This window comes from Accipiter gentilis, chromosome 5 (assembly GCF_929443795.1).
Source record: "Accipiter gentilis chromosome 5, bAccGen1.1, whole genome shotgun sequence".
NCBI lineage: Eukaryota > Metazoa > Chordata > Aves > Accipitriformes > Accipitridae > Astur > Astur gentilis.
This window is the reverse complement of record NC_064884.1, coordinates 8,294,327-8,317,316: the sequence shown is the minus strand read 5'-3', so window position 1 is coordinate 8,317,316 and position 22,990 is coordinate 8,294,327. Positions and strand designations below refer to the sequence as shown.

The 22,990-nt window shown below is 55.3% G+C and overlaps 3 protein-coding genes across 5 annotated transcripts; 1 reads left to right on the top strand and 2 right to left on the bottom strand.

Annotated features, from left to right (window-relative positions):
• Window positions 1–142: 142 nt before the first annotated feature.
• On the bottom strand, window positions 143–13,250 carry UBE4A (ubiquitination factor E4A). Its single transcript, XM_049799341.1, has 20 exons — window positions 13,176–13,250; window positions 12,837–13,007; window positions 12,574–12,750; window positions 12,204–12,316; window positions 11,399–11,551; window positions 11,109–11,268; window positions 10,717–10,919; window positions 10,305–10,496; window positions 9,092–9,425; window positions 8,698–8,824; window positions 6,253–6,560; window positions 5,235–5,367; window positions 4,127–4,314; window positions 3,581–3,681; window positions 3,350–3,463; window positions 2,309–2,483; window positions 1,993–2,173; window positions 1,393–1,540; window positions 972–1,129; window positions 143–829 (listed from the first exon to the last, which is right to left on the bottom strand). Exons 2-20 carry the CDS (start codon window positions 12,958–12,960, stop codon window positions 691–693), a joined length of 3,228 nt encoding a protein of 1,075 aa, XP_049655298.1. The 5' UTR covers window positions 12,961–13,007; window positions 13,176–13,250; the 3' UTR covers window positions 143–690.
• A 1,664-nt stretch (window positions 13,251–14,914) lies between these two features.
• On the bottom strand, window positions 14,915–19,033 carry LOC126038118 (G protein-activated inward rectifier potassium channel 4-like). 3 transcript variants are annotated; one of them, XM_049799346.1, is made up of 6 exons: window positions 18,920–19,033; window positions 18,541–18,728; window positions 18,073–18,318; window positions 17,626–17,844; window positions 16,333–17,518; window positions 14,915–16,086 (listed from the first exon to the last, which is right to left on the bottom strand). In XM_049799346.1, exons 3-6 carry the CDS (start codon window positions 18,079–18,081, stop codon window positions 15,737–15,739), a joined length of 1,764 nt encoding a protein of 587 aa, XP_049655303.1. In that variant the 5' UTR covers window positions 18,082–18,318; window positions 18,541–18,728; window positions 18,920–19,033; the 3' UTR covers window positions 14,915–15,736. The 3 variants fall into 3 exon arrangements, with proteins under 3 accessions (XP_049655303.1, XP_049655305.1, XP_049655306.1); XM_049799348.1 differs by lacking the exon at window positions 18,073–18,318 and having other exon boundaries at window positions 18,920–19,031; XM_049799349.1 differs by lacking the exons at window positions 17,626–17,844; window positions 18,073–18,318 and having other exon boundaries at window positions 18,920–19,032.
• A 739-nt stretch (window positions 19,034–19,772) lies between these two features.
• CLDN25 (claudin 25) lies at window positions 19,773–20,944 on the top strand. Its single transcript, XM_049799375.1, has one exon. It carries the CDS (start codon window positions 19,932–19,934, stop codon window positions 20,604–20,606), a length of 675 nt encoding a protein of 224 aa, XP_049655332.1. The 5' UTR covers window positions 19,773–19,931; the 3' UTR covers window positions 20,607–20,944.
• The last annotated feature ends 2,046 nt before the right edge of the window (window positions 20,945–22,990 follow it).

Below are 22,990 nucleotides of genomic sequence, written 5' to 3'. Positions count from 1 at the left end.
GGGCGGCACCTCGGTCCACGGCGGACGGACCCACTCGCGCCCGGAGGCGGGGGGGGGTGGGGAAAAGGCGGCCTCCGCGTTCCGTGCGAGAGGCTTTTCTACGGCTAGGGCCTCCCCGCTGCCAAACCTCCACCGCCAGCTGTAAGATCATCTCTGTATTTAATTTCCACGGCCCCTCTGTTCCCAACGCCCTTTTGGAAAAGAAAGCCTGTGAGGCAGCCGGTCCACACAAGTAGTGTCACAGTCCCCCCCTCCAGTCCAGGCCCACACCCAACCCCGCGAGCGGCCACGCTCTCACATGGAAGGTTCGGTTACAGAGTTTAAACACGGCAACAGAACAGAGGGAGGTTTTTGGCGTTGCTGGAAAAGAACGGGGCCAACAGACACAAGAGCGAGGAAGAGCGGGCCGGGTGCCAGGCCACGCAGAAGAGACTGGGGGCTGCCCCCGAGGCAGAGGCTCAAAGCTGTAGTGCAGTGGAAAGTCTTAAAGAGTTAAGTCCTGAAAGGAAGAGACAGAACAAGGGATAGAAGGGAAGGTTCTAGGAGAGATGCCGGCGGCAGTGGCGATGCGCTCAAGTGCCGCCTCGATGAAGGTGGCGAGTTGCACAGACACTCTGGAGCTCCAGCCGCTAACCCTGCAAGGCTTTGATTGTGCCAGTGAGCATAGGTCTATGGATGAGACCCTGGTTATCAGTCCAGCCTGTCCTCCAGCTCCTCCTTCTGCTTTTTCCTCTCTGCAAGCCACCGCTGGATCTTCTCTTTAAGCTCTGTGTTTGGTCTGATCTGGTCCATAGTGAGGGGGCTCCGATTGAAAGGATCCGTCTGGTCACTGAAAGACAAAGCATCGAGGAGATTACTGGGAGAGTCCTGGCACTAGAAATAAAGAAAGAGGAAGACAGGCCAGGAAGAGTCATCAGAGAAGTAAAACGGATCCCCAAAAAGTATCAAGGTACAAGGCCCGTGCTTCGTACCTGAGGAGGTGCCGGGCTATAGTCGACCGGTCCACGGTAACACGTGAAGAGGGCAGTATCACCGGGTCTGACATCAGAGTGCTCATGATCGGATCCAGGAATTCATCACAGGCGTCCGCATACGTCTCTTCCTCCTGCTGCTGGCGATCTGCAAGAGACTGGTGGGCATGCACAGCTTTTAGAGACTCGGTCTCCTGCTTCTTTCAAAAGTAGGTTTGCTCCTGAACTGTAGCTAAAGAATTTACAGGTCCGTGCTGGTAGGGGGAGCTATCCCAGCTGCCCCACCTGAGCCTCAGATGAACTCCCACTCCCAGAAATTCAGCTCCACAGCAAAGACGCAGTGACACAGATGGAAAATGATGCCAAGAACCAGTTCCACCTTCCCCCCCCGCCCCGAGCTTACATTCACTCTGGTTCTCACCTTGATCCTCTCAGCCAGGTTACTGAAAGACACTATCATGTTGCCAGGCTTGTTGATTTTCTTCAGAACCCGAACAGTCTGGGCAAAGAGCATCGGTGAATAGGAGCGGCCGTCCTTGGGCACCGTGGCACAGAAATTTTCTTCATCCCTGGACCACAAGTTAAAAGAGAGCAAAGGTTTAAGAACCTGCATTTATCGGGCTGCAAAACACAGTCCCCACAACAGCAGCACTTGCTTCACCACAGCAAAGAACTCAAAGCTAGAGAAAAGCTTGACCATAATTAGGCATTTCTCCTGGGTCCTCTCCAGAGTGACCCATGGTACAAATGTAACTGCTATCATGCTTAACCTCCATCCCTGCTAGCTGGGTTGTGGCTGACATCCCTGGGTAATTTAAGTTACAATTGCTACAAAAGAGCACAGCATGCTTCCGAAAGGCCCATTGAGGACTGCGGAAAACTAGCAGAGCAATTCTGTTAGCACTGTTCCTGGAGGGGAGGCTCACCTGCCATGAGGCAGGGGGCCACGGGGCTCTGCTAGCCAGGATGTCCCCAGGATGGCTCCCATCACCCCACACGCCAGCTCTCCCTTGTCACCTACCCAAGGTTTAGGTAGATGGTACAGATGTCAGACACAAGCTGCTGCGGCTTGAAGTCAAACTCACTGAAATCCTTGACCTTCAGAGCTCCCATTTTAGGGCCAACAAGGTGTTGCAGGAAATAGTTGAGCATGGAGATGATGCGCTCAGCAAGGAAAGGATGCACAAACAGGGACTTAATTTCTGGAACAGAGACCAACCGTTCCCTCAGCTCCACAGCAATCCCGTCCCACTCCAACCACCCTAAGACCAAGCTTGTGCCTGCCCACTCCCAGGCAGGGCTGTTCTCCGGATCCTGGCAGGCAGGAGGCTCCCTACCTGAGGTCAGGAAGGCCAGAGTGCCAATGGTTTCGTTGGACATGATGTTGTGGAAGCGTGCCAGCTGACCAAACATCTGCAGGCTCGACTCCTTCTCACGGCGAGCCTCCTGGGACAGGCTGTCCCATTCGCCACGGTCCTTCTCAATCTGCTGAACTTTAATCTTACTGAGGTACTGCAAAGACACAGCAGGGAAGTGTCTGGGAGAACAAGCAGGTAAATGGGCAACAGCAGCTAAGCCAGACATGTTCTGCTGTGCTCCGGGCTGACAGAGGCCAGGTCAGGATGCAAAAGATACAACACAAGTGCTTGAAAAGGCCTCTCAACAACCACATGTTCTGCAAATCCCACAACAGTCGTTTGGGCAGCAAACCATAGGAAGTCCATAAACATGCACAACCAGATGGGTGATAGCCATATCACCCGTCTTATGTGCCAGCCTCCCGACAATCAAAGCTCCCCCAAAAAGCCCTTTCTAGCAGCAACAGGCAGCTCCAAAATGTGTGGAGAGACAGTCATTGCGCACCAAGGACATCAGTTCACCTGGCACTCTCCTTGTAAACCCAAAGGAGAACTGCCTGGAGACAAAAGGCCTTTGTTAGGATAAAGCACCCATGCAAAGGCCAAGGGGGTTTGAAAATCAAAACCTGCAGAAGTTGTTTAAAGCTTGGCTGCGTCCAGATTAGCAGTGGGCAGATTTCCTCGCAACTCCCCCAGCAAACTTCATGCTCAATCTGAGAAAAGCCCGTTTGCTCCTCTTTGTTCTGACCTGTCTCCAGAGACCGAAGGGAAGGAAACAAGCACCCTGCCCGTGGGTCCCCAGACCCCACCACCCCTTGGCCTTCACCCTTTCTCCCAGAGCATTGGCCACACTAGCCCAGAATTGTTTCCTGCAAGTATCCACCACACAGATTCATCAGGCAGAAACAGAGCAAGCTGATACTGTTCTAGGGATAGGAGGTCTGTATCGCACCTAGCCATCTTCAGGGGAGCAAGAACTGTTGCTTACGTGACACTGACTACATGTGCACTCAGCCCTACCTGTATGGCTTCATCCAACAGAAAAATGGCATCATTCATGAGCAAATTAAGGAAGCGCAAGAAGAGAGGGGGGTTCATTGCCTCCAGATTCTCCGAGGCGTAATCAGCCAGAGCCTGCAAGGAATGAGGGAATGGTGAATGCTGTGGCACAGTTGCAATGGCAGAGACAGATCTGCATGCTCCATAGAGAGCTGCGCACAAACATGCCTATGTATGCGCCTCTTGTCTCACCTTTATGCTCTGCCGGTACGAATCTGTGCCCCACATGTACCTCAGGATGGGATACATGGGACGCCGGTAGTTAAACTTCTGTTCAAACTGGTGCGGGTCACCTAGACATCAGCCAAAGTAAGAGCATTTCAGGGGGGCAGTGGGCACAGGCAGGGGCTGCCAATTTTTTTCACAGTTTGTTGGGAATAAAACCCATGCTCCCGTACAGGTCAGTGAAATCTGTCACCGATTTCAAAGCAGTGCAACCAATCCTGTGTTAGAAGAGGGTGGGGGAGGACCCACTATAAGCGCTGCTGAGCTGAAAAGCTTGAGTTCTGGAGGTTATCCTTTCTAGCTACACAGTTCTGCATAAGCCAGAAGTTTGGAAAGACGGATACTTTGCCGGAATGCCGCCTGCCTAACACAGCCGAGCAGCTTAACAAACTGAAAATAGATTCATTTGTTTTCACTGACATACTTTGAAACTTGGAGACACTCCCCCCCCCCCCCCCCGCCTCCCCCGCAGATGTTACAGAAGGAAGACAACTCTTCCCCTTTTGAGCTTACCAGTAAACTCGATATCCACAAAGACTTTGATAAGCGCCTCGGCAAGGTGGGCAGCGTTTTGGTAAGAACAGAACACTCGCTTGCGATGAAACACACTTGAGACAAGTGGGTTCTGGGCCTGATCTAAGTGAGGCATCACAGCTTCCAACACTTCTGCCAGCTTAGCTCGCAGATGAGGATTTTTCATCCTGCAAGAGAAAACAACAAAGCAAATCCAGAATGGCAGGAGAGCCAGGGTTTGGGACTAAGCTGCTCAGGAAACGCTCCAGGAACTGCACCCATCCATGCAGGAGCACCCGCTTGTTGCAGACCATCTGTAAAGCTAACACCCACATCCAGTGGCTCACTCTCAATTAACCTGACTTGTCCCAGCTGTTTACTTACTGCCCAGTGACTTGCTTCCTATTTATCCTGCAAATCCAAAGTGCTTTTGCCTGCTGAGCCCACTGTCCAGTACAAATCCCTGAGATGAGGTATAACTTTCCTCTGCTGCAGGTGTGGGGCAGAAGCCAAACCACGTACCCAAGGTCACACTGTAGGGCGCTGCCAAGAAGAACTACAGCCTCCGTCTCCCCAGGGCCAGCCCAGGGACAGCAGGAGCAGCGAGAGCTGCCTACCATATGAAATCACCTGCTCCTGCAGCTGCCGTGAGCTCACTGTATTTACACATGCAAGTACAAACAAATGAACAGCAGAAATGTGGCATGTGCGGTGATGTCTTATCAGGAAGATCGATAAAACAACTCAATTTTGTTCAGTGCTCAGTTACCATAGCAGACTTCATACAGATACTCCAAACAGATCAATCCCAATAGCTTCCTTTAACAAGTACCAAAATGACTCTAGCTGACGAGGCTCCTGCATACTGCGACCGAACAAGTATTTAGACACCGAATCCCCTTTGTACCTCACGTGAAATCCGTGTCCTTCTGGCAGGGCCTTGTTCGCTGTGCCTCCTGTGGGCAGAATTTAGGTTTTCCCAAAGAGATCAACCCACTCATGGCTACGTAAACCAAGCCTCAAGACATCTCTGAATTTCCACTTGCTTGTTCCCCTCTGGGTGCTCTGCAGATAAGCGCACGGGGCTCACACCTGGGGCAGCACATACCTCTCCACATCACCCATGAAAACAGTAACAAAGTGAAGGATGTGCTCCAGAGAATCGGCAGAAGTCTCCAAGATGTCATCAGCAAAACGCCGCAGGAAAATGAAGAAGTCGCCCAAATTATCAGCAAAGAATTCTGCAAACAGAGATTGTATGTGAGCTCCTCCTTGGGTGGCTCACTTTGCCCTTTTCTAGCCTCCCATCTACCCTCCCCTCATGACCCCGATTCCCATCAAAGTTTCAGGAACTAATTAGCTGTATCAGAACACCGCAGTCATGAAGAATCCCTAGCCTGATGAAATTAGTAACGCACAGGATTTGCTTCACCTCTCTCAGCAGTCAGGTCACTTACAGGGCAGAACCCAGCAGCTGTCTGCTGACTGTACACGCTGTTACACAAAAAAACCCCCATGGCAAGAAAGCCTCTAGACAACAGAAACTGCAAGGAGGATTTTGCGCATAGAGAGAATAGTAAATCAGCATAGTATTTTGCAAAACTTTGCAACTTGGCCGTGAGTGGGATCTTTAAAAGGTCAGCAGCGTCAATACCCTAACTATGCCCCCCTCAAATCCCCCAAATTTTCCCAGAGCAACCCTCTTCAAAGGGAATATTCTGCACAAAGAAAGATGCCACCGGTTGTAGCACTGTGTCCTGCCCTGGACAGAAACATGCTTCCTCAGACAGCTCTCCTAGTGCTCATCCAAACGGTACCAGGATTATAGCCTGTAAGATGAGCTCAGAGGTCCCAGGTTTCTTTAGAGTTTCTGACCTCGCTGCTGACAGTTTGATGTTGTGACTGACCTTCCCTACGCTTCCTTACATGCTCTGGAACCCTTCTTTTCAAAGGCAGAATGCCCTTTCAGCACCTCAGTGAAGAGGAAACCCAGGTGCTATGAACAACTTAAGCAATTGGGCCACGTACATGTAGCTACTCTGAATGCAGTATTATACGAGTAGCTCTAGACTCGGATGGTTAATTGCGGGAGGCACACAGACTGCCAGCAGGACAGGCAGCTTCACCTGGCACATAGGCCAATGCGCTGTTTTCCACCTCTGGCAGCGGGAAGGTCAGCTCTAGCGGCTCCGTCCCATGGTTTCCCACAGCCAGCTGCACCAGCAGAACCGCCATAGACACCTGCAGATTCAGGCAGTTCTGCAGCATCTGTGGCTCTGTCATCGCCGTCTTGGTGGAGAGATAGATGGTCATCAGGCGCTCGAACTGCTCCCTGAGGCTGTCGGCAGCAGGGCTGGAGCTCTGCTGAGCTTCTCGCCACGCTACTTGCAGGCGATGAAGGCTTTGGTTTATCTTTACCATCTGGTCATGCAACCTACCCAGAAAACAAGGCAAGAAGGAGATGACACGAGATGTATAGACTGCCTAAGCGATATGTAAGCCAGCACATGCTTTTATCCTGCTCATGGCAATAAGAGTTCTGCACACTTGAGCTCAAACCATTTCATGGGGATAAATCTGTCTGGGGCACCAGCAACAGGAAAGCCTTTAGAGAAAGGCAAGCCAGGGCTTGGGAGGATAGAATCATAGAATAATTTAGGCTGAAAAAGACCTTCAAGATCATAGACTCCAACCATGATCCATGCCCACTAATCCAGGTCCCGAAGTGCCTTGTCTACGCACCTTTTGAATACCTCCAGGGATGGTGACTCAATCACTTCCCTGGGCAGCCTGTTCCAATGTCTGACAACCCATTCCGTAAAGAAGTTTTTCCTAATATCCAACCTAAACCTCCCTTACCGCAACTTGAGGCCATTTCCTCTCGTCCTGTCTCCAGCTACCTGACAGAAGAGACCAGCACCCACCTCATTACAACCCCCCTTCAGGTAGCTGTAGAGTGATAAGCTCTCCCCTCACCCTCCTTTTCTTTAGACTAAACAGCCCCAGTTCCCTCAGCCGCTCCTCATAAGATTTATGCTCCAGGCCCCTCACAACTCGGCTGCCCTTCTCTGGACATGCTCCAGCATCTCAATGTCTTTCCTGTAGTGAGGGGCCCAAAACTGAACACAGTACTCAAGGTGCGGCCTCACCAGCACCAAGTACAGGGGAACAATCACCTCCCTGCTCCTGCTGGCCACACTATTTCTGATACAGGTCAGGACACCATTGGCCGCCTTGGCCACCTGGGCACACTGCTGGCTCATATTCAGTTGGCTGTCAACCAGCACACCCAGGTCTTTCTCTATCAGACAGCTTTCTAGCCACTCTTCCCCAAGCCCGTAGCACTGCATGGGGTCACTGTGACCGTAGTGCAGGACCCGGCGCTCAGCCTTGTTAAACTTCATGTAATTGGCCTTGGCCCATTGATCCAGCCTGTCCAGATCTCTCTGTAGAGCCTTCCTACCCTCAAGCAGATCAACCCTGCCTTCCAACTTGGTGTTGTCTGCAAACTTGCTGACAGTGCACTCGATCCCCTCGTCTAGATCATTGATAAAGATATTAAACAGAACCGGCCCCAACGCAGAGCCCTGGGGAACACCACTTGTGAACCGCTGCCAACTGGATTTAAATCCATTCACCACAACCCTCTGGGCTTGTTCATCCAGCCAGTTTTTCACCCAGCAAGGAGTACACTTGTCTAAACCATGAGATGCCAGCTTCTCAAGCAGTACGCCATGAGAGACAGTGTCAAAGGCCTTGCTGAAGTCAAGATAGGTAACATTAACAGATGCCAGATACCAAGGATACCAGACCCTGCTGAGGAACCGCAGCGGCCTGCAGAGTGGTCAGGAAAACCGACGACCACTGCAAAACCCTCTGCAGGCGTGCGGACAGCAAGCCAGCGCAGCTGTGAACCCCTTTAGGTTACCAAGGTCAGGGATCCGGCAAGCCCAGGATGCCAGCAAGGTGACATTTTCAGTTTCCCAGCAACAAGCCACTTGCATAACTTTTTCATTGAACTCTATATTTAGAGAATAAACCAGAAGGGGACGGTGCTTGGATCAGCAGTGACCTCACAGTATCCAGGCAACGATTTGCAGAGGGAAGCTGAGAAAAATAGCGCGTTCTGGTGTCCAGAAAATCCCTTCCTGGAAACGGAGAGCTACCTCGCTTTTCTGCTTCACGTACAATCCGTTTACTGGGGCAATTTGGAGAGCTGCCAGCAGGCAGGTGCTCTGCTGCCAAGACACTTTCTAGTAGAGAAGTGAGATGCCAGCGGTCTGCTCCCCCACAGACAGAGAGGAAACCGAACAACCCATGGACACCCAGCACTTGGCTGTTAAGTTTCTCTAAATAATGTGGAACCTGTAAGACTTAGCATTGACTGTGAGGCCCAGTGAACAAAATTCCTTTCCGAAATCAGTCAGCCTGAGGCTCCCAACGTCGGTCAAAGCACGCAGTGAAAGGTACTCAGCTCAACTGGCCTGCTCTGTGTTCTGAATATTTACTAAAAATTTATGCAGCCATACAGAGGTGGAAGACAGCACTGGCGGCAATCTTGGAACAATTACCTGTGAAATCCCAAGTGAAGGGTGTACTGTGTGAGGACCAGGTTTTCCGTCACCAGATTGTAGCTATTTGCAAACTCTGGCTCTTGCTCACTCAGAGCAGGTATCAAGCATGTTTCTTTTTCCAAACCTGGAACAAAAAGCATCTCTGCATCAAGCCCGGCCCAGCAGCATTGGTGAGGAGAGGGCTCAAGAGGGCCCCTGCCGAAGACACAAAACAAGTGCTGAGAATGCTAGGCGGCCTTTTCTTTGTATTCTGCTCTCCCCTTACTCCTCTCTAGTCACACCTCTGACTCTCCCTTTACTGGCACATGTCAGGAGGGTGCTACTGGGAGAGGTAAAGACCTGAGGACATCCACTTTCTCATTCCCTTGCTCCCCCACAGTGTGGGGCCTACCTTTCATATGTACGTTCTTGCTCCTCCTCTCCTCTTCATTCAGCTCCTTCAGGGCACAGTAAGTGGGGTTGAAGGTTAGCAGCCTTGGAGATTTTGGTTTGCAGAAGGGCTGGCACAGCTTCAGGAGGGCAGCTCCCAAGTTGAGGAAGAAGGCATCTGAGGCGTACATCTGGAAGAAGATCTCCGGCATCTGGTTAGCCCAAATCTTGGTGCGACCCGCGTTTGCATGGAGGCAGTTTCCAAGCCAGGAGAGAATCCTGTGCTTTGTCTCTGGAGACAACTGCAACAGGTTCTTCAGCATCTGGTAGATCTTCTCGTGGAACTGGGCCATAAACTGTCAGGGGGAAACAGAACACGGTTGAGGGTGGCGGGATGGCTCTTTTGCCTCTCCCATCCTTAAGGCTCTCAGAGCTCTCCTTGCTCCAGACCACATCCTGCTCTTTAATGGCAGGGCTTTCAAAGTCAATCACGGCCCAGATGCCTCTGTTAATCACCGCAGAGGCACACACGTTAGGAGTGAGTCAAATCCTGAGGCCGGTAGCAAAGAATAATTGGGGACGTACTCAAAAGCGTAGTCAAGAGCAAGTTGTTTCCGTGGGGAGTAAAACCCAAATTCTTGATGAGTTTTTGGCAGAACGCGTGACTGGGAAAGCCCCCCTCTGTGACCACTTCTGCACCCAAGTCTCCTCCTGTATTTATATCCTGCATTCTGAGGCTTCCCTCCTTCTGAAACATTCCTGAAGACCCTCCTAGCACCATTCCCCTGAGGAGGGAGGCTATTTACTTTCATATCGAGAGAGCATGTTGTCTATCCCTTTCTCCACTAGGGAGTCAAATAGCATTTTAATTACAGGACAGGTATTACAACCTATTTCGCAGTTATTACAACACCTAAGGCAGATTACCTTCATGTAGCACCTCAAGTTCCAGTGCCTGTATCTGTTCCATGAGTACTACCCTACCCTTGTCCCAATACTTGGACAACTGCTTTGATAAAACAAGACTTGCTCATCACAACAACCCAAGGAAGGGGGCTAAACTGTTCATTTGTTACAGCTGGAGGATCCAAAGCAGTTTTGTGACTTGCTTAGTCGTGAGCCAGATTATTAAAGAGCCAGCAGCAGAACTCAAGGCCTGACATCATGTCTTTAACCCTCAGGCAATGAGGCCACTAAAACACACAGGGAAGCAGTACTGCCATGCTTCAGCCCACCTGGTGGATGTTGGATTCCTGCACTTTGATCTCTTGTGGGCTGGATCGGGATGGATTCAGAAAATAGCCATGGTTTTCTACTACGCCAGGGGTCTTTAACAAGCAGGAGATGTTTAAAATGGCACCTAGCAAAGTCTTCTGGTACATCTGTCCGTTGCTGGGATCCTTGGGCTGGATGTAGCCTGCAAAAACCTAGGGAACACAGCAGGACATGCTGACAGTTGCATAAAATCCCAGTAAAAAAAACCCACAAACTGAGGAGTTTGGGACAGGTTATCAGAAAGGACGGAAGGAGTAAGAGTACACACACAAGGTGTTGTTCATGCTGCACTGTCAGTTTGACCTCTACCGATATGTGCCCCTCCTGCAAGTAGAACCTGCAAGGAGCTCTTGATCAGGCCACTGCACCCACCTTTGCTATGTCTTTCTGCTTTGTGAAGTAGAGGAGCATATCAAGGTACGTGTACAGCAGGATCTGGCAGAGGTCCAGGTCCTTGATTCTGCCCAAGAGGATGTCAAACACGGGAACCATGACCTCCCCGAATGTCCGCACCTCCTCATCCATTGTTAAGGCTTCTATGACCTCCTCAAGAAACTCGGTCACGTCTTCGAAGTCTAGCAAGGGAAGTAAGGCTGTTACTCACGATACTCCAAACAGCTGAACCTCAGCACATGTATACCTAAACATGGCCCTCCCTTTTAGCCAGGAGGGGAGCCAAAGCTTCACCCGACTCCACGATGCTCTTTCCGCAGCTTAAGCTAAAGGGCAGCACAAAGCTAGTGGTGCAACCCAGTTGGACTTACGCGCCCCTCTCAGTGCCTCCAGCATCAGGTCCACCAGCTGCTCGTACACGTTCTGGTTGACGTAAATCTCTGGGGTGAGGAGGACAGTGCGAGCGTTTGACACAGTCAGGTTCCGGCAGCGCACGGCAAAGGGCAGCAGGTTCTCTGGGACCTTGGTTATCTGCGCAAGGAGAACGAGACAGAGTTGAGGCCCTTGCACCTGCTTCTGGCCATTAAGACTTCAGCTCCGTCACTTCGGACCAGAAAGCCAGGGGACAAAGCTGCCTTCTTCCTCAGGAGCCCCTGCCCACCTCTTCTCTTGACCTCTGGAAGGAGGCGTAGAGGTAGCGCAGAATCTGCCTCTCCCCCGCATCCCGGTCGGCGGAGAGGTTCTGCGTGCTGGTGGAGGTCATGTAAATCAGGTGGTTTCCAGGCTCTGGCAGCAGCAAGCGGGTGAAGAGGGCCTAGGGACCAGCAAAGACAGACATAAACTGAAACGGCCCTGGCAGAGAGACAATCCCTCCAGAAAAAGAAGCACCATGTCACTGCAGGCTAGGTTACTTCTGCTTGGAAGAGCACTCGCTATTCCTCATTAATTAACAGAATGCTAGACCAAGAACACTCAGGTTTGCTCCTTTGCCAAACAAAGGATTTCTCCTTTAAGAGCGACAGAAGTCCTAACAGAAGTTATTTTCACTGGAAAACCCACCAAAAAGTCACCATTGTGCCTACAGATGATGCCGAGTGCACACATGACACCGGTCAAAGTTTATTCAGTAGCACAAGAGACCGCACACTGCAACATTTGCCTCCCATGACCACACGCAAGTCTTCCCTCGTGCCCCGTCCAGGCCAAATTTGTTCCCCTCCCCATCCCCAGCCAATCTGCATGGCAGCAAACTCCTGCAGCCTCCAGGAGGATGGGCTCCAAGCAATGAATTCTAAACCTCTCTCAACCTCATACCCCAAAAACCCCATGGCCATTTCCAGCAAAGCCATGCCTGGCAGCTCCACGCTGGACTTTGGCAAACAGACTGCATTCAGGATGCGTTGTGAGGAAATAAATTCAGTTCCTGTTGCCCAAGTAGGCAGAGTGCCCGAGGCAGGCGGTCCTACCTGCTCAACATTGTCCATGTCCAGCCAGTCCTGGTCGTCCAGGTCCGCGGCCATTTCTTCCAGATAGACGCAGCGCGCTGGGATCCCGTTCCCGCTCTTCATGCTAGGGTCGCCTGAGGAAGCCGCAGAACAACCAATTTCACCCAAACTGATGGAAAACGTGCCGGCAGGCAACGGAACATGCAGGCAGGGCCCTGCCCATGGCAGAGCCACCCGCTGCAAATTGCTGCACCGAGGCAGGCTCCCGCTCCCAGCGTTCCCCTTCTGATACATCTGGGGGGGGGGGGGGGGGGGGCTCTGCCCTGCGTGAGAGTTTCTCCAGCCTGCGATGCCCCCGCCCCCAGCTGCAATGACGGTTCCCAGCACTCACTGTTGTCGAGGGTGATGAGGAATATCCTCTGGATCATGTGGTTGATGTTGAGCTGCTCGCACAGCTCCCGCTGCGAGCGGAAGGAGCGGCTGATCTCGGCCACCGAGTAGTCGCAGTCATCCAGGCTCTCGGTAACGCTGTTGTCGGAGTCATCTTGGCTGACCGAAGTCTCATCGCCTGCAAAACACGGCTCCTCAGCCTCCCGGCGGGGGAGGTCTCGCCTCTGCCGGAGGGGCCGGCGCCCGCCTCCCGCCCCGCCAAACCTGTCAGCTGCCGCAGCTGCTGCTGCTTCTGGACGGCGGCGAACTGCTTGGCGTCGGCGATGGAGCCGAAGAGGGCGGCGAATGGGTTGCTGGAGATGCTGTTGTTGTTCTCCTGGTCGGTCATCTCCCCTCAGGGCCGCGCCATGCGGGGGAGGGGGGACCGGGGCCGGGCTGCGGGGACAGCCGCCGTCAGGGCCCGGGCCCGGGCCCGGACCCGCCAGGCAGCGCTGCCCGCGCCCCGAGCCGCTCCCCCGGGCGCGACGGGCCCGGCACTCTCGGTGTGAGGCCGCCGGTCGGTACCGCGGCCCGCTCGGCCCTTACCGGGCCCGCCGCGCTCACCTCCGCCGCCGCCGGACAGTACTGCGCGTCACGCCGTCGCAACACAAGGGACGTCACCGCTGTGCGCCGGAAGCCGGAGGGAAGGGGGAGGCGGGCCCTTTGGGAGAACGTCTCGGGGCGGGGCAGAGAGTGGGCGGGCGGCAGCGACCCCTGGCGGCGCGGAGGGGCGAGCGCCCTCCTCCGGCCCACGGACACGGACACGGACACGGACACGGACACGGACACGGGGCGGGGGGACGACAGGGGACGGACGCGTAACCGCGCCTGTTTGCCTGCGGTGAAACGCAAACCTCTGCGTAATACCCGCGTCGGCGTTTGCTATTGGCTCGGTGACCTGCATTTTAATATTCATGGTATGCAAATTGAAAAATTAATACGCAGAATACATAAGCATTACACGTATGACCTCATTAACATGCAGGTTTTCAATGTGCATACATAAGCACCTGTTTGCAGTTGCACAAAGGTACCAAAACATGTTGTTTGTTTGTTTGTTTTTATTTTTTTAAATTGTTGGTTTTGGTTTTTGGGTATTTTTAGCATTTTGTGTGTGTGTGAGGTCTTTGGGCCGTGCCTGTAATTAGCGCCTTGCAGTGCATGTGTCTCTGTACGCGTGTGTGCGCAGGACGCACGGTCACGGCCCCGTGGGGGACCCGACCCACCCTGCCAGGCTGACCCCCCCCCCCCCCCCCCCAAGCACAGCTATGGGGCCTGGGTGTTGTTGGGGGGGGGCAACATGTGGGGCTGGAGTACCAGCAGGCAGAGGTACATAACAGGCGGGGGGGCCGCAGAGCCCCACAGGAGGGTCTGGGGGTGCTGGGGGGGGGCAACAAGTGCAATAGGAGCCAGCCAAGAGGGCCCACCACATCCCAGGGTGCATCAAACACAGCAGGGCCAAAAAAAAGAGAGCTTAATTACCCCACTGTAATTAGTAGCGGTGTGCCCCCCCCCCCCCCCCCCCATGACACCTGCCTGCAGGCCTGGCCCCCGCCATTGGGGTGCGCAGACCCCCCATGCCCGGGGGTGTTTGAGGGGTTTTGGACAATGGCCTTAGTTACATGATTTAGGGTTGGGTCGGCCCTGAGGTGGTCAGTCAGGTGGGCGAGAGGACCCCGCGAGGGCTCTGCCAACTGAAATGTCTTCTGTCCTCTTCAGGGTATGAAAGTATATTAACTTTTAGGGGTTTTTGTGTATATATGCACATATATATAAAACCCCCATACTTCTATACACATACACACTGTCGTGGGTGGCCCCACGTGCCCACCCAGCTGCTTCATCACTCTCCTCCTCAGCAGGACAGTGGGGGAGAAGAAGAAAATAAGCCAAACAAAAAAACCTGAACAGCCCATGGGGTGAGATAAAGGCAGTTTAATTAAAGAAAAAGCAAAGGCGGCACGCAACAGCAAAAGAAACCAAAATGATTTTATCTTCTCCTTTACCTCAAGCGATGACCACAAAACACAGCACTGGAGGGGTGATGCCATCCCAGCCAGACCTGCTACATAAAAACTTTTATATGGATTTATAGATATAAAAGGGGACGTTAAGCACTGTGATGTGGCACAGCGGTGGCATTTCGCTGCCGCCTCTGGTATATTTTGAGCTGCAGCGACACACGCCAGAGGTACCAGCTGGCCGTGGCGACACAAGGCGCCCCTGGACAGCCAAATACAACCAGAACCCCCCCACCCCAACCCCTCGCTGAGCCCCAAATCACTCCAGCGAGACCCCCCCCCCCAGGATGGCGGTGCAGCAGCCAGGTGGTGAGAATGGTGCAGAAACGCGGCTGCTCTGTGGGGTTTTACTGTGATTAGTAATTAGTAGCGTGGGCAGGAGTGATGAGTTAGGTACGCCGTGCTGTGCTGGGGGGACGGGGGGATGGGAGGGTGGGACACCCCCTCACTGGGTAACGCCACCCTCGCAGGGCACCCCCTGTGCAGGAATGAATATTGACCCACCTAACGCCATTCATCTATTTCTATCAGCATAATTAATTTAATTATATTGGTTTAACTCTATTAAAATCTTTCCCAGCCTCTCGCAGCACCGGCCAGCTGCAACAGTTCTGTGATGGGGGGGTCCTGGGGCAATGCGTGGGGCTGGGGGGGCAGCTTGGGGGTGTCGGGGGGAGGCTGTGGGGTGATGTCTGGGTCTGTGGGGTGCTGCGGGGGCACCCTGGAGTCATGTGGGGGGCAGTGGGGGGGGCCTGGAGCCTTGTGTGGGGTCACACCGCCTCCCCACCCATGTGGTGCAGCAGCCATCCCATTCAGGGGGTCTGAGCAACCCCTGTCAAGTGTCGTGCAAACAGAACAAACACTGCTGATTTATTTGTGTGGGTTTTTTTAATTAAGAGACTTTAATCGCCCACTGCAAAAATAAAGCCACGTGGCTGCAGCTGGGGCTGTGGGGTGGGGGGGCGAGGGCTGGGGAGCAGGAGAGCTCAGCCCCACGGAGGGAGGGTGGGCTATGGCACTGTCGGCGCGGGACCCTCTGCCTGGCACCCGCCGTGCACGGAGGGCATGGCTGGGTGTCCCATCCCGTGGCCCCCCGGGAGCGGCTCAGGCGGCGACACCCCGCTCCAGCGGCTCATCCCGGCTGTCCTCGGCCACACTGGCGGGACCGCTCAGCCCAGTGAGAGCATCCTTGCCGGGCCCGGTCCCCGGTGGGGCGCAGGGCTGCAGGAGGTGGTCCCAGTAGAGGCTGAGCATGGAGTGCTCCTGCTGCTCCAGCTCCTTCAGCTCATGCAGCTCCTTGGCACTGGCCGCTGGTGTCTGCACCTCAAAGGTCATCTCGAAGCGGCTGTAGTCCACCCGGAAGGCGCCTTTCTCCAGGGACATGCAGGGCTCGAAGCGGTACCCCCAGAGGATCTCGTCCTCCGTGTACGAGGTGCGGGCTTGGCACGTCATTCCTGCGGCGAGAGAACGGCTCAGCTGCCACCGCTGCTGCCGGTGGGCAGAGCACCGGGGCACCGCGACGAACCACCCGCTGCCTAACGCGGGGCTTCTAGCCCCGGGTCACCCATTTCCTGGGGGCAGCCGGTTTTGGCCCCAGGCATCTCTTCCCAAGATGCCAGCCCCGAGCCCAGGTTCGCCCAGCATCTCCAGGACACCAGGGGAGACACCCATCCCCACCCCGACCCCTGCGGACCACTCGCCTGTGGCTTCCACAATGCCCTCGAGGATGATGATGATTTCGAACTGCTCCCGGCGCAGTGACTCGGCCGACATGTCCCAGAAGGGGCTGTGGCGGTTGATGACATGGCAGATGATCTGGGGCTCCACCAGAAACAGGCGGTCCTCCCCCGTGTCGTAGCCCAGGTTCAGCTCCGACTGCTCCAGGGGGATGAACTCCCCCTCGGCCGTCTGCCGGGACTTGATCAGCTTGGCCCGGATCTTGGCGTCTACCATGTGGCTGTCCCGCAGGTCTCCCACGCGAAACATCAGGCAGAGTTTCTCATCCCGGCGGGAGACAACACAGTTCTTGCTGAAGATGAGGGTCTGGGCACGCTTCTTGGGCCGGGAGATCTTGACAAACATGCAGCCCACCATCAGGGCGTCGATCATGGAGCCAACGATGGACTGCGCCATCAGCAGGATCACACCCTCAGCGCAGTTGGCTGTCACCATTCGGGAGCCATAGCCAATGGTCCGCTGGCTTTCCACTGAGAAGAGCAAGGCAGAGATGAAGTCGTCCACGTTCTCGATGCACGCCCGCCACTCAGGATCACCCCGGTGCCCAATGTCACCCCGCACCCAGGCGTCGAAGAAGTAGACGGTGCCGAAGACCACCCAGGTGACGATGTAACACATCATGAAGACAAAGAGGAACCAGCGGTACTTGAGGTCCACGATGGTGGTGAAGATATCCGAGAGGAACCGCTTCTTCTCCTGGATGTTGCCCAGGTTCACCTGGCACTTGCCCACCTTTGTCACGTAGCGCTGCCGCTGCCGTTTGCTGGCCTGGACCACGGGGCCATCATCCTCCAGCAGCTTGCGGCGCCGGGTCTGCAGCCCCTCTGGGGTGCCGGCGCCGGCGCTGCGGGTGGGGGTCTTGCTGCGCACCGAGCTGGGGATGTTGGGCACGCTCAGCGTATGCAGCGCGTAACAGTGGGTGCCCGCCTCCTGTGGGGCGGCTAGCAGGCACCGGGACAGATCACCGGGATGGTGCTGGGCAGCCACGCTGCCGCGACTCGGTGGCAGGCATGGCTCGTCGGGGACGGTGCCACCACGGGAGGGTGGAGACGGGTAGTTTGGCATCAGGGCGCTTCTCTTGGCAGCAGCGGTGCTGGCTTGCTGCCTGCTGTCCTCCGCCAGAGCCCCAGGGGCGGCCGGGAGTTCGGGCTGCAGCGCAGAAAGGAGGCCGCCGGTAAGAAATCACCTCTGAAAACCACGACCGCCCGGTGGCATCCTGTCCAAAGGATGCCCGAGAGCCCCGGCACAAGCCATACCTTCTGGGGGAAAGTGCCGTACCAGCTGGAGTCGGTGGGCGGCCGGGGCAGGTAAGCCAGCATGTGCTTGGCGGTGGGGGTCTGCGCCGGGGGGATAGAGTTGCTGCGGCCACGGGGCTCCTCAGGTACCAGCCAGCCGCCGCTGCCGCTGTTGCGGGCGCAGGGGAGCACCATGGCAGTGCCAGGATGGGGGCTCAGCCCCGGGCTGTGCGCAGGGTCCTGCCATGGGGGACACAAAGCGGGGCATTATTTTGGACGTGGAGGGCGGCATGGGGATCCGGCCCCTCTCCGCGTCCCCACGGGCCAGGGTCTGGTGGGGCTGCCCTTGCCCAGCAGTGCATGTGCCAGCCATGGGGCTGTGCTGGGGCGGCAACAGGCTGGCACCAGATGGCTAAGCCCATTAGGGGCCATAATTGCATTGCAGAGGCTGGGGAAGGAGGTGTTCACCTCCAGCATGGAGCAGCCCCAGCAGCGGCCAAGCTCCAGGTGAGCACCCGCAGCTGTGCTCCATGCTTGTCCCAGGCCGTGGCCATAATTGCCAGTTCTCTAACGAGCTCTGAGCAGAAACGGGCAGCCCCTTGGTGCGGGAGGAAGGACAGCCCATGATAGAGATGCAGACCCACAGCCGGGCAGCTCGGGATGGGCCGAGTCCAGCTAAGTCCCTGCGGGGAGATGCAATGGGAGGTCACGTTCCTGAAAATGCAACCCAGAAAGCAGCGACCCGTATGGACAGGGATGGGGAGGGGGAGCACAGGCACTCTGCCTCCTCTGAGCATCCCCAGCCGGTGCCCTAGGGCAGGACCACTTCCACTCCCATGGCACCTCCTGCCACTGCCCTGGTAGGACCGGCGGCCCTCAGGGCCGACCTCCCAGCCCCCAACCCTGCAGAGACCCCAAGGTGAGAGCGGCACCTACCTCATGTCCAGGCAGAGCAGCTGCCGGACCAGCAGAAGTCGTCCTTGGCTCCTGCTTTGCCCTGGCCGCCGCCAGGCATCTTCCCACCGGTTGTGGATGGGGTGCCGCTGCGGCCGGTGGGAGGGGAGGACGGGGAGCTTGTCGGCAGCTGCCAATCCGGCTCCAGCAGCAGAAGGTCGCCCGTTAATCTGTCTCAATGACAGGCGCAATTACCTTGAGACAATTTAATCGGAAGGAGCGGGCGCCCTGACGCCCGGGGGAAGGAGCAGGAGGGGTTTCCCAGCGGATTTCCCTGCTCTTGCCCTCGGGATGATGCTTCCCATCTGCTCTTGGGGATGGGACCATCAACGAGGGCTGGAAAACGTCCCCCCTCTCCCACCTTGGCTGTGCTCCAGGTTGAATGTGGTCCATCCTCCCTTGCCCTCTCCTTTTAGGTGCCCTCTGCGAAGGTCCCCCTCAACACTCACTGGGGTCGGACCCCCAGCACCAGGTGGACTCAGTAATTTCCAGCCTGGCCCCCGATACTGCTGTTGATAAGAAAGATGGCAGATGAAGGAGAGATTAGTCGCTAATCTCCCAGAGAAGATGAATCTGCAAGCTGGACCCCGTGGAGGGGACGCGCGCGGGGGCGGATGGGAGCCGAGCACCAGCACAAAGTTGGGATTTTCCTGACGATGCAGCCCAACCTTTTCCCCCCATCTTTTTTCTGCAGCAGGATATCTTGTTCCAGGCAAGAGTTTGCTCACGTCAAGCAACAAGAACCGTGTCCCCTGGTGAGGTGCTGGGTGCAGGACAGGGTGATCAGTGCCCACCTGCGAGTGGTGGGCAAAGGCGCACCCTCCCTTGGACGTCCTCATCCTTGACGCAGCTCTTGAGGGTTCCTTTGCAGATTTATTTAATGGCTGAATGAGGGTCGATGCCTCAAACCCTCCTGAGAAGAGCCTGACTCCGGCTCTCTGCTGCCTGCATCCCACCTCAGGGTCCCCCCCGCATCCCACCATGGCCAGAGCCGTTGCTGCTGAAAGACGCTTTCCCTGCCAAGGCTCTCGCTTCAGGGTGGCCGAGGCTCGGAGGATTTGCATGCTTTGGCTTAACCCTCCCGGGCACGGTGAAGCAGCGGTGGGACCCTGGCCAGAGTCACGGCGGGGATGCAGCCAGCTTTTTCTGCCGAGCCCAGCGCGCTTTCCTTTTAGCTTGGAAAAACCAACAATGGCTGGAAAATGACCGTGGCCACACCCCGGCGTTGGAGGAACAGGCTTGAATTCACTGCCCCGGGCGCCAGACGCGGCCGGCGGCGGGGCGGACACTGCTCCACAAGTGTTAATGCCCTCGGCCGCCACTCAGGGCGGCTTATCTCCGCCCGTCGTGCAGGTTAGCAGGGCGGCGTTAGCATGGCCGGGAGCTGGCGGGCGAAGGCGCAGGCAGGGGGGATGTTGCTGGCCATCCTCGGGTGGGTCTCCTCCTGCGTCACCACCTTCGTGCCACTCTGGAAGAGCCTCAACCTGGACCTGAACGAGCTGGAGGTCTGGACCATGGGGCTCTGGCAGGTCTGCATCGCCCGGGAGGAAGGGGCTGTCGAGTGCCGAGCCCACGGCTCCTTCCTGGCGCTGCCCCCCGAGCTGCGCATCTCCCGCCTCCTGATGTGCCTATCCAACGGGCTGGGGCTGCTGGGGTGCCTCCTCGCTGCCCTGGGGCTGGAGGGCTGGAGAGCCTGCGAGGACAAACCTGGGCTAAAGCGGTGGCTCCTGCTCGCCGGGGGAGCGGCATTTGGGACGGCGGGAATGGCCACCCTGGCGCCCATCTCCTGGGTCGCCTACAACACCGTCCTTGACTTCTGGGATGACACCGTCCCCGATATCGTCCCCCGGTGGGAATTCGGGGAGGCCACCTTCTTGGGGTGGTTTGCTGGAGCCTTCCTTGCCACCGGTGGGCTGCTCCTCGCTTGCAGCGCCCGCTCCACGAGGACCGCAATGCCGCCGGCCCCCGCCTGCCGCCAGCCCTCCGCCACATGGGGTACAGCCGGGGGCCACCACCCACACCCCAAAACCACAGACTTGGTCATCTAGAGACTCGGGGTGCTGTGCCCTGCGCGCCTCCTGGCTCTTCCCATTGCAGGGATGGCTCCTGCGTGTTTTACAGGATGATTTGCTAATTCCTACGCCAGCCCTGCAGATTTTTTTCCTTCCTCCGTGTGCCTGCTTCACTTTTTTCTTTTTTAGGGAGCAACAGATTTCCCCGCAGCACTTGCCGAGCGAGCGTGGGAAGGCAACGAGGCAGAGGCAGAGCAGTGGGCAGCACTTTGTACTCCTGGTGACATTTGGGGTAGCGTCGCTTATGGATGACGCTGTTTTAGCATCCCCTGCAAATCCCCTGTAGCCGAGTCTGTCATGGCTAGCAGCCATACCTCAGCATAGCAGCTCATTCCTTGCCTGTCCACATCACTCTGCTGTATTTGCAATAAATTATCGTGGTCATTGGCAGTGTGTTTCTGTGCTCTGAACGTACAGCTGCACCTTGCATGAGGCGCAGCATGAGTGGGGATGATGGGTGGGAGCTGCAAGGGGCAGCACTGCCGCTCCAATGATGTGTTGGTCTGTCCAGAAAAGACGGGGGAAAAAGGAGAGAAAGGTGGAAAACAAGGGGGAGAAGGAAAACGAGAGACGAGGCAGTACCAAAGAGTGCTCCTGCTGCAAAGACAGGATGCCAGAGGCTGTAACCCCTGCAGTAGCCTCATCTTCTCATGGCTAAAATGATAAAGCCATAAGCACGCCACCGACCTTTGTGTAGAAAGTTTCTCAACTGCATCATTTACCTGTGCAGAAGAGGCAAGAGTGGTGTTTTGCCGGTATCCTTAACTGTTTCTTCCACATTTTCCTGATTCAGCTGTAAAAATAAAGTCTGCTTGCATGCCTCTATGCAACCAACAGCACGGAACATCAGGCTGGATTAACACCCAGAGTCCTGACAGAAGCCAGCCTGCTGCTACAGCACTGGTTAAAAACCGAGTTCACCGTGGGTTTAATCCCCACAGGCTAAAAGCCATGGGCGCGTGACCGAACTCAAGGAAGCCCCCAGCTGACACCAGCATTCCTGGGGGAAGCAAAGTCCGCCGTCCTCCAGAAGTCCCCTTTTGAAACCTGTACTTTGCTCAGCTGCAGGGGAGAGAAAGGAGTGGGTAGGCAGGGAGAGAGAAAAAAGATTCTCCCCAGGCATTTCTTATGCTGCCTGGACATGGGGCACAGCCAGTTGTGCAGAGAGTTAAGGGGGGAGAGGCAGGTGCTCAGTCCTTCCTAAAAAAGATCAAGGGAGGTAGAACAGAGGGGCCAGGAGGGTGGCATTCTTGGCTGGCGAGCGTGCTTTCCAAAGACCTGCACATGCCGTTAGCCGCCCTGGTGAGGTCCGAGCAACCCAGGCAGCAAAGAGAGTCTGTTTTGGCCGTCACTCGTCACCCACGCCCTTGGGAAAGGGGAGGACCAGACACCAAGCAAAGGTTTCCAGCCCAACCCAAATATCATGACTTTCCAGGCACCGACCTGCACTTGTGAGAAGCCTTTGCCTTTTTTTTTTTTTTTTTTTTTTTTTAAAGCCGGCTTTGGACATGGGCTGGGTATTTCACTTTCTGGCAGCGACCCAAAGAACAGGGCAAAGCTACTGTCTCATGACAGTCGGAGTAACCGGCTGCTCCTAGTTCAGGATTCTCTCCCCAAATCACATCCTACTGCCTACAAGTCAGAATGACTCAACAGCATTGCAAAAGCTGTCTAGAAATTGCAAGTTGTCTGCTGACTAGGAGGAGTGAGCGCAGTTGTCGAGTATGTGGTGTCGTGGCCCCAGGGTCTCTGTTCAAAAGTTCAACATTTTCATTCATTGCAGTCAAACTCCCCTGAGAAGGAAGTTGGAGGTCTCATCCTTCCACTAGCTGTTGCCCTGGTTTCAGCTAGGATAGAGTTAATTTTCTTTCCAGTAGCTGGTATAGTGTTATGTTTTAGATTTAGTATGAGAAGGATGTTGATAACACACTGATGGTTTCAGTTGTTGCTAAGTAGTGTTCATACCAAGTCAACGATTTTTTCAGCTCCTCATGCCCAGCCAGCAAGAAGGCTGGAGGGGCACAAGAAATTGGAAGGTGACACAGCCAGGACAGCTGACCCAAACTGGCCAAAGGGATATTCCATACCATGTGACATCATGTCCCATATATAAACTAGGGGGAGTGGGGCTGGGGGGAAGAAATTGCAGATTGGGAACTGACTGTGCATTGGTTGGCAAGTGGTGAGCAATTGCATTGTGCATCACTTGTTTTGTATATTCCAATTATTTTACTATTACTATTGTCATTTTGTTATAGTTATTAATTTCTTCCTTCCTGTCCTATTAAACTGTTCTTATCTCAACCCATGAGTTTTACTTTTTTTCTTCCCCGATTCTCTCCCCCATCCCACTGGGTAGG

What these genes read in the sequence shown, in the direction of transcription:
- UBE4A (XM_049799341.1), bottom strand. Translation starts at nt 12,960, where the DNA reads ATGACCGACCAGGAGAACAACAACAGCATCTCCAGCAACCCATTCGCC. An exon ending in GCAGCTGCGGCAGCTGACAG is followed by an intron (nt 12,751 to 12,836) that starts GTTTGGCGGGGC and finishes CGTGTTTTGCAG; the next exon opens with GCGATGAGACTTCGGTCAGC. An exon ending in ACCTGGCTGAGAGGATCAAG is followed by an intron (nt 1,130 to 1,392) that starts GTGAGAACCAGA and finishes CATGCCCACCAG; the next exon opens with TCTCTTGCAGATCGCCAGCA.
- LOC126038118 (XM_049799346.1), bottom strand. An exon ending in ACGGCACTTTCCCCCAGAAG is followed by an intron (nt 17,519 to 17,625) that starts GTATGGCTTGTG and finishes TCTGCGCTGCAG; the next exon opens with CCCGAACTCCCGGCCGCCCC. An exon ending in GGGCATTGTGGAAGCCACAG is followed by an intron (nt 16,087 to 16,332) that starts GCGAGTGGTCCG and finishes CTCTCGCCGCAG; the next exon opens with GAATGACGTGCCAAGCCCGC.
- CLDN25 (XM_049799375.1), top strand. Translation starts at nt 19,932, where the DNA reads ATGGCCGGGAGCTGGCGGGCGAAGGCGCAGGCAGGGGGGATGTTGCTG.